Source organism: Microtus oregoni, unplaced genomic scaffold (assembly GCF_018167655.1).
Source record: "Microtus oregoni isolate MIOR12 unplaced genomic scaffold, Mior012 000048F_ref0000485, whole genome shotgun sequence".
NCBI lineage: Eukaryota > Metazoa > Chordata > Mammalia > Rodentia > Cricetidae > Microtus > Microtus oregoni.
The window spans coordinates 13,897,437-13,907,138 of record NW_024543222.1 but is presented as its reverse complement, the minus strand read 5'-3'; the positions used below and the strand labels follow the sequence as shown (position 1 = coordinate 13,907,138).

Below are 9,702 nucleotides of genomic sequence, written 5' to 3'. Positions count from 1 at the left end.
ATGGACTTGCCCTGGACCTTCCCTGCTTGTGCTCCTCTGTTACGGGCAGCTCTTGCCATGGCTCAGGACTGCGGGACAGCCAAGCTTAGGTACGGCTGGGACCTGAAGGAAGGACCAGATAAGAGGACTGGGAAGGGGCAGTCCCTTCCACAGACCCACATGACCCCTTTCCCTGCAGACGTGTTCTACAACGAAACGCAGGCAAGGTTGTTCCTGAAGTTTTATGAGCAACCAGCCCGAATTGTGTTTAATGAGTTCATGGAGGCCACTTGGAACTATGTCACCAACATCACCAAGCGAAATCGAAGGAACATGGTGTAGTACCATTTACCCCCCAGGTCCTCCCTCCCCTTGATCTTCTTAGGGATCCTGGGGGTTGGAGATCATAGTTCCTGCCCTGTGTCCATAATATGTAGAAAGAAGGACACTCCAAAACACACATCAAAATGGACCGCAAGCTCCAGGCCTTTCAGTGGCCTTGAATTTTTTTTACATAATAATTTCTGGATTATTTGCCCTTGTAAGTTTTACCTCCTTCCTTTTAAGAACTTTAGCATCCTCTCCCTTTTAGCAAGTCTTCAATGATTTTGGACCCTTAAACTGTGCTTTGAGGGTGTGGCCTCAGAATTCAGCGTGGGACCCATACTTCATCCCCCATCTGCCACAACCAATATGATCACCTTGTTTGCAGTTTCAGAAGGAGGTGGAGAGGTCTCAGTTCATGTTGTACTTTGGTAGCCGAGCCCGCTTGTTTAAGACAGACCATTTCCAGAACCCGGACGTGAAGCGCATGCTGAGTAAGCTGCAGAACATAGACAAGTCGGCCTTGCCCACGGAAGATCTCCGGGAGGTGATAGACAGAGCCCCAGGCCTCCAAGGCACACACTCCTGCAGCCCAGGGGAGGGCGGGTTAGATCGGTCTGGGAACCAAGTGTCTCTGGGGCAGGAGGGGATGCCGGTGGGGAAGAACCAGAGCTTCCTTTAGAGGAGGAGGGGTACTTTAGCCAAGTCTGTCTCTCCTGGCTGGTGGGGCTAGTGTTGGGCGTGGGCCCAAGGGCTTGGGTCTGCCCTGTGTGACACCTGCCCCCTCCAGTACAACAGACTTCTGACCTACATGGAGACAATGTATAGTACAGCTGAGGTGTGTCTGGATGAGGGTCCCTGCATGCCTCTGGAGCCTGGTGAGCAACCAAGCCCCACCCCGACCTCAATTGTGTTCCCTTCCCAGAGGGGAAGCACCTGGGGCGGGACGGGGGTGAGAGTTGAGGTAGATGAGGATGGCATCCCATGTGGCTCCTATTCTGGGTACAGACCTCGAAGAAATCATGGCCACCTCCAGGGACGAGAAGGAACTCCTGTGGGCCTGGCAGCGCTGGCGAGATGCCGTGGGCCGCCAGATCCGTCCTGTGTTTGAGCACTATGTCCAACTTAGCAACAAGGCTGCACAATATAATGGTGAGCAGGCTGGGCATAATGTCTTTGGTCAATGGCCAGGAAAAGAAAGAAGCCTATGCTGCAGAGGGTGCAGACAACAGCAGAATGGTTGTGGACGGGGGAGACGGGGGGGCATGAGCCCTGTAACTGACCCTGCAAATAAAGATAGACCCCTGGGCTGGGTGCTGGGGAAACCCTAAGACTCTCTAAGTGAAAGGACAGATGTCTGCCTCGTGGACTTCCTCGACTAGGAGATGAGCCTCATCTAGCAAACACGCATCTCTAATGATGCTTAGTATGAAGCCATGGAGGAAGGGGATGCTCAGGCCAGGGGGAAGAGGAGAGCTTCAAATATATGTCTCTCTGACATTTGCCCCTGTTGGAAAGATGAGTATGGACAGACAAGGAAGAAAGCATCCACACAGAGACCCTGTGCCACCGTGGGAGGAAATCAGGGTTTTAGGAGATTAGAAAGAACCCACATGACCACAGGGCTTTAGGGTTCAGGACATGGCCCTAGGAAAGGAGAGGACCTTACAAGGCATGACCAGGAGCTCCCACTGTGCTCATCACTAGATATTTTCTACCTCTGAGCTAGTCTAGGGTGAGTGGTGCCTGGGGAGGTCGTGTTCACGCCTAAGATCGCCCCCCCCTCCAGGAGCAGGGGGTAGAGATGCTTCCTTAGGGCATGTCCAGGCCTCCTTGCCAGCTCACTGAATGCACGGTGTTACGGGGAGCACCAGTGAGTCTCTTCTATCTTAGGGTACAAAGACATGGGGGCTTTGTGGAGAGCCAAGTATGAGTCCAACACCCTGGAGGAAGACCTCGAGCGGCTCTTTGACGAGCTGCAGCCACTCTACCTGAACCTACACGCCTACGTGCGCCGCTCACTGTTCCGCTACTACGGGCCTGAGGTCATCAACCTGCGAGGCCCCATCCCTGCCCATCTCCTCGGTAAGGGCCAGGCTGGTGGTGGACGCAGATGAGAAGGAAGGCCACTCTTGCCCCTCCCCTTAGCCCCTTCTTCCCCTTTCCAGGGAACATGTGGGCCCAGTCCTGGGACAACATCTTAGACATAGCCCTGCCCTACCCAAAAAAGCCACCTGAGGACGTCACAAAGATCATGAAGAACCAGGTCAGTGCTGAGCCTTTGGATGTCCCTGTCCCACAATCCCCTTAGGCAAATGGGCAGACAGAACCACGGCACCTCTTTTCCCCACAGCACTGGAAGCCTGAAAAAATGTTTCAAGAGGCTAACATCTTCATTACCTCCCTGGGACTGTTGCCTGCACCATCTGAATTCTGGGTAAAATCAATGCTGGAGAAGCCAGCTGACGGGCGGGAGGTGGAGTGCCACGCCTCAGCCTGGAACTTCTACAGAGGCAACGACGTCAGGTGTCTACAGCCAGCATGGTCTTCAGCCATCCTCCTACGCTCACCCCTCTTCTGTTTCCCCACTGGCCATGTAGCGAGGAGTGGGCAGGGGAGAGCAGGGCTGGGAAAAGGGGGTGAGACTCGGGAGCATGAAAGAGAAGGTGGGTTCGGGGAATAGCAGACATGGTTACTGGGTGGCTATAGGGTCTAGAGTGGGAAAACATGGTAGCCAAGGCCCTCTGGTCTCCTGCTTGATGACCTCAATGCCTTAATGAAGCTTGACTTAAGAAGCTTTAAGTGTCCCCAGGGCATCCCCATGCTCCTTGACCTCTACCCTTTAACCCTAGGATAAAGAAGTGCACCGAGGTGACCATAGAAGACCTGCTCTCCATCTTCCACCAGATGGGCCATATCCAGTACTACTTGCAGTTCCAGAACCTCTCTGTAATCTACCAAGAAGGTGCCAGTCCAGCCTTTGAAGAGGCTGTGGGGTCGGTGATCACCCTCTCAGCCTCTTCCCACAAGCACCTGCTCAGCAGGGGTCTGCTCAGTCAGCAACACCAGGATTCAGGTGATGGGGACCAAAGGGATGATAACGGGAGGGCAGCCTGAGCCTGAGGCTTCAGCTAGGGCTGAGGGGGGACTAAAGCCCTCAGGGAAAGGCTGAAGAAAGGGAGGACCAAGAAGCTGCCTCCTGATTGCCCTGACCCTATCCCCAGAGGAGGAGGTTAACTTCCTGTTAGGCATTGCCCTGGAGAAGATTGCCTTCATCCCCTTCAGCTACCTGGTAGACGTGTTTCGTTGGAAGGTCTTTGATGGCACTATTACAAAGAGCATCTACAACCAGGAGTGGTGGAACCTCAGGTGGGGACGGTCGATGCTTGACATAAGTGCAGTGCTGATGTCCTGGGAACCTGGGGAAGCCAGGGTGTGTGTGCTGTTAGCCATTACCAGGCAAAAATATACAGACTGGATGCATAGAGCCAGTATGGTGGCCGCGAGGCCTCGTTCTGACTCTGGTGTCAGTAGTGAGCAGGTCTTTTAACTTTCTGAGGCTTCTGTCTCATCTGTGAACTGGGGACCCTGGCAGTGGCTCTGTCTGCTCTGTGAGTGGCCAGGAATCTCACACCATGAAATCAACTAGGCCTCTCTGAGAACAGAGTGGTAACTGGATGTTGTGGCCCATACCTGTAATCCTAACACCTGGGAGGTGGAGGCAGGAGGATCAAGAGGCAGGAGGAGAGGACAGGGTCTTGCAGACATGCAAGGTCCAGCAGCTTGTTGGCTACCTAGCCAGTTGGAGATCTGATGTAGGGTGTCTCTCTGTATGCTATGAATATGTGTCTCTGAGTGGTTGTCTTATCAGTGGCTGTGGGGACTGGTGGGCTGAGAGAAACCATGCGAGATGGAGAAAACTCTCCATTTACAGAGGTCAGCCTGGACCTCTGTGAGATTTTGTCTTCAAAAGACAAATGCAAAAGGAAAGAAAGAAAGAAAGAAAGAAAGAAAGAGCAAAAGTCCAGAAAAATGACAGTGATCAACAAGCAGGCCCCTGCTGCCTACTCCCTCCACAGAAGGCCAGGTGGAGGGACGGGAGAGGTCTGAGCACTTTGCTTGCTGGAAAGAGTTCCCATGCGAGAGAGGCAGGCCATCACCCCAACACACATCCATGCTGGAACCTCAGCACCCCCAGACTACAGAAAAATTCAGTGGCTGTTAAGCAGATTGGACAGAAAATGCTCATAACTAAGGCTTCTCCATGTCCGTAAGGTGTCAGATTACCAAGTCCAGGATTTCTGGTCACACGGGTGACCTATATACAGCTGTGCACCAGGCCCTTATGGTTGTTTAGAACTTTGCAGCTGCCCTGGCTCAATGAGCTTTTCAGCGGCCGACACTCAGAGGTCATATGACCAGCCCAGGTCACACCACATTCTAACATGTTCTTCCATTAGTCCTGCCCCTCCCGGTCTCCCAGACAGTGTGCCCAGCAGTCCTTGGCCTGTGTCCTCCAAGTGTGGCCACACCAGCCATCAGGGCACCCAAAGGGGGCCCCTTTCCCTCCTCTGTCACCCATGTCCACCATCAACCAGCCAATGGAACCCAGGGGCAGACTGAGGGGCGCCATTCCTTGGGTTGTTAAGAGCACCCTCAGGAAAGAAGCCCCACCACCCTGTTGACTTCAGGGTCTGGTCGGAGGTACCAAATGAGCCAACAATACAGCAATGAACCTTTCCATTGGCATCCCTCCCAAAGCTGGGCATTCCACCCATTTCACGACAAAACTCAGATTCCCTCAGTCACGTGGTGCCCACAGCCACACAGCTCAGAGGACCCACACCAGAGCTCCAGGTGACTGAAGTGTGCCTGCGACTATCTCCTAGGTCTTGCTACCAGTTCCCAGGCCTTAAAACTTTGGCTGACTGTTATGTAAAATGGGAACAGTCAATACTACAACAGCACAGGGACACTTCTGGGGTTTTGTTGTCTTTGATTTTGTTTTTTGTTGTTGTTTTCAAGACAGGGTTTCTCTGTGTAGCCCAGGCTGTCCTGGAACTCACTCTGTAGACCACTTGAGCCTTGAACTCAGAAATCTGCCTACCTCTGCCTTCTAAGTGCTGGGAATAAAGGCGTGTGTCACCATGCTTGGATTTCCATTTTCTTCTTAGCATTGTTTAGATAAAATGACCTGTTTCCTGGTCTATAGTATAATTCCATCATTAGGACAGACACAAGCAAGTACCCGACCTCACTCAGTCCCTTGCTGGCATCTCCACAGAGACCAGGCCGGTGGCGGGAGACAGGGAGTCCACTTGAAGAGCAGCTGACGTGCTCAGTCACTGTTAACCACCGTTCCTGCCACTTCTGAGCCTTGGTGTGTTCTCACTTGTTTAGTCGAGGAAAATGCACAGAACAGTCTCTGCAAAGCAGGCCCAGATTGGCTGAACACACACACACACACACACACTTCAAACAAGAAAAGGCTCTGAGAACCTTTCAGAATCCAGGGCCAAGCCCCTATCTCTCCCACCAGGTTGAAGTACCAGGGCCTGTGCCCACCTGTTACTCGATCAGAAGAAGATTTTGACCCCGGGGCCAAGTTCCACATTCCTGCCAGTGTGCCCTATGTCCGGTAAAGGTCTGGGCCCCGTTGGGAGAGCTGGCTGGGATCTGGGAAACATGGGGACTGGGTGGGGAAACTCCAGGAAGTCCATTGCACTGCCAGCAGATCTGGGTTTCCCACACCCGACCTCCCCTCTGCAGTGGCCTTCTCCTTCTCCTCCCAGGTACTTCCTCAGCCTGGTGCTCCAGTTCCAGTTTCATGAAGCACTGTGCAGGGCCTCAGGCCACGCGGGCCCTCTGCACCGGTGTGACATCTACAACTCCAAGGTGGCCGGAAAGATGCTGGGGTGAGCATCACACCCCCCTCGTTTCCACTCAGTTCCCACTGTCTCACAACAGGGCTGATCAGCCACCCTGTGTGCAGCAGGGGGCAGTAGACCACATCATAAATGAATCCTCTAATACCAAAAAGGAGACGGAAGTAGAGAAGGCTTTAGTGAATATGTCGAGGGTCAGGAAGTCCAGCCAGAAACCAAATGCAGACATGGAAGAAAAAGATGTGTCTTCTTCACGTCAGAGTGGCGTGCAGGAAAAGGGAGGGACTTTGGAAGTGAAGGGGGCAGGAAGTTGGCGTTACTAAGCCTGCCTTGACAGCCCACTCAATAGCCTAACGGGAGAAAGGGCTCATTTTATAAAATAAAAAAAAAAAAAAGAAAGAAAGAAAGAAAGAAAGAAAAAAGAAAGCTTCTTCACAAAATGGTCAAGTGTGAGGAGCCAGAAACCCAAGTCCCAGTTCGCTGAGATATTTATGGGCTCCGGTGTGGGGAAAAGTGATTGGGAGTAAAGAGAACACGAAGCAACTAAATCTGGAAGATTTATTCAGGTTTCCTCAGGTTCACAGGGAAGGGAGTAGAGCAGAAAAAGGGAGATTCTTTCCAAGTCTCCTGCCTAACATAGTGTCCATGTGCTTCTGCCTTCTGGACCCATCCTCCATGCAAGTACTGGGCTGGTTCTGATGGGAATAGAGGGTGGAAGTGGGCCTTGGCTGCATAGTTTCTTAAAGCCCCCCCCCCCGCCGCCAGTCAGGATGGTCCTGATGTCATCTATGGACTGTATTGTCACTTTGGAGAGTGAGGCAGTGCCCAGCAACCAGCGCGACAGCCCTTTATTAGCGGCTTGTGATTGGGCTTGGGTAACACATCCCACAGCCCACGGAGCTGTTTTTACACAGGCAGATTCTCAGCGGTCAACACTATTCTTTCAGTTGTGGTACAAGCAGCCAGGAGGCTGTGGCAGGAGGATCTTGAGTTCAAAGCCAGCTTAGTGAGACCTTAGCCCACCCTAGGTTTTTCCTATACCCAGGATCTAACATCTGAAAAACTTGAATCAGCTGAGAGTCATGATTTATTTTTCCTCTTATTTTATTCTTAACAGCTCTGTGCCTTATTCTCTAGTATTAAATCTTAATAGAGCCAGGCGGTGGTGGCGCACGCCTTTAATCCCAGCACTCGGGAGGCAGAGGCAGGCGAATCTCTGTGAGTTCGAGGCCATCCTGGTCTACAAGAGCTAGTTCCAGGACAGGCTCCAAAAGCAACAGAGAAACTCTGTCTCGAAAAACCAAAAAGATTTTCCCTCGGTGATTTCTTTTCTCTTTCCTTTCTTCCTTTGTTTCTTTTTTTGAAATGCTGGGGAATCAAACCCATGCAAATCACACAAGTTAGGCTACTGTATCCCATAGTTTCTGCTATATATCCACTGGTTTTCAGTTCCCACGTCTGGCTCCAGTAGCATGCACAAATCCGGCAAGTGACAAATTCCTTCATCATCGTGTGACTTGGTACTGTGAAAGGCAGATATTTATGCGAGTTCATGTTACTGATGAAGAAACCAAGGCTGAGAGAGGTTAAATGCCTAGGGTTATACGGTCTCTAAGTAGCATTGCTGGGTTTTGAACCTGGGTACCCCATACAGTGACCTCTAAGCTTCCAAGTCCCATCTCTTTCCTGATTAGACCCTGGAACAACAGGTTGAGAGATGTCAACATCTGCCCAGTGCTGCTGTTTGGCAAGGTCAGGGTAAAGAGCCTGGAGCTCTGGCTTTGGCACCCTCTGCACCTTCCCGTGGTGAAAGCAGCGAGCCTGCCATCTGCCACCAAGTCCTGGGTGTGCCTCAAGACAGCTGATATTTGCACAGCACTGCGGGTGTCACACAGAGAACCTCCCATGGTCACTTGAATTCTCTCAATCCTTCCCTGTGTGGCCAAGAAGGACCAAAGGGCTGTAGCTATCACAAATACATTAGGGTAAAAAGAGGCGCAGGCTGGCTGCCTGTTTGAGTTGAGAATAACAATGCCCACGGTAACACTAAGGCCAATCAGCAGCAAGAGCTGGAATCTATCACTTCCCAGAATGCTAGCAGCCCTATCCTGCTACCTCCACTTACGGAGATGAGAACGGAGCCTCAGATGAGTTATTTGTCCAGGGTATCACAGGGATGGAGCTGAGTGTCACCCCAGGTGAATCTTGCTCCTATCTACTGTGCTGAGCTCTGGAGTCCTGGCTGGCGAAGTTCAGAAGTTAGAGCCGTGTATACTGAGGGCTCCCAGCGGCACCCACTGACACTCCCACACGGTCTCACAGATGACCCCACTCCCCACAGGGATGTCCTGAAGCTGGGTTCCAGCCGGCCCTGGCAGGAGGTCCTAAAGGAGATGACTGGACAGTCCAATATATCCGCCAAGTCCTTCTTGTCCTACTTCAAGCCGCTACTGCACTGGCTGGTGAACGAGAATGTGAAGCAGGGGGATATCCTTGGCTGGCTGGACTACAGCTGTTCTTTTGAAGGTTGGACAAAACTAACTTTGGCCCCAGTTCTGATGCAGCTTGAGGCCCTGCCCTACTCTGCTCTGGGTCAATCCTAAACTCTAGTCAGTTTATGGCCTGGCATGGGCCAGCACAGTAGAGTTCAGTAAACCCCAAATGTACCAGGCCAGGGACAACCTCAGCCAGTTCCATGGTTCATACACAGTTCTTATCTCTATGATTTCCTTGTACATCATCCAGCCAAGACTGCCGTGCTGGCCTCTGGTCAGTGGGCAGAAGGCCCCAAGCTGAGCTCTGTGGGTTACATCACCCCACCCGCCTACATCTTCTCTTCCTTTTTTTTTTTTTTTTTTTTTTTTTTTTTGTTCCCTTGCTGCAAGGCAATTCCCTCACCTGTGGCCTGAGACCGAGAGAGAAGACAGTGGTCATCAACTCCTTCCTGGCAGTCACAGGGGACCCTAGGACCCCTTCCCCAGGCTTTCTTGCTCTATAAGACGCTTCTATTATTGTTTTTTTTTTTTTCCCACAGAGAAAAGCACAGACAAAGTGTCATTCCTGGGGATGGTGCTGGAACCTGAGCAGGCTCACCTGGGGCAGTGGGTGCTGCTAAGCATTAGCTTAGCCATGCTCCTCCTCATTCTGGGGCTGGGCTGTAGGCTGCGCTACTTGGAAAAGCAGTCACTGGGCAAGGACACAATGATACTCAGCACCCTGCCTTACACCTACTTTCTGGGCATAGCCATGGAACCCCGGAAGGCAGCCCGAAAACAGTGGATCCTGCTGGGTCTCTGCTTCATCCTCACCCTGTGCTTTATTGGCCTGCTCATTCGGATGCTCACCCAACACAGGAGGAAGCCTCCATGGACGAGAGCTGAGTCACAGAGCTAGGAGTAGCCACCATAGAGACTGGTGAGGCTGGGGGGAAAGGGCAGGGGGATGGCTGAGACAGACAGGCCAGGGAGGAGATGGTCTGCAGGCATAGTGCCAACTGTCATGGGGTGCAGCTCTG

The 9,702-nt window shown here is 52.2% G+C and overlaps 1 protein-coding gene across 1 annotated transcript; it reads left to right on the top strand.

Moving 5' to 3' along the window:
• Ace (angiotensin I converting enzyme) lies at window positions 1–9,581 on the top strand. The gene is given in 15 exon segments (XM_041636161.1): window positions 1–21; window positions 23–89; window positions 179–315; window positions 692–850; window positions 1,094–1,181; window positions 1,312–1,455; window positions 2,197–2,388; window positions 2,472–2,569; window positions 2,657–2,829; window positions 3,156–3,379; window positions 3,528–3,672; window positions 5,843–5,941; window positions 6,096–6,218; window positions 8,530–8,714; window positions 9,223–9,581. Coding segments are annotated over 15 exon segments (2,214 nt in total).
• Window positions 9,582–9,702: the final 121 nt, after the last annotated feature.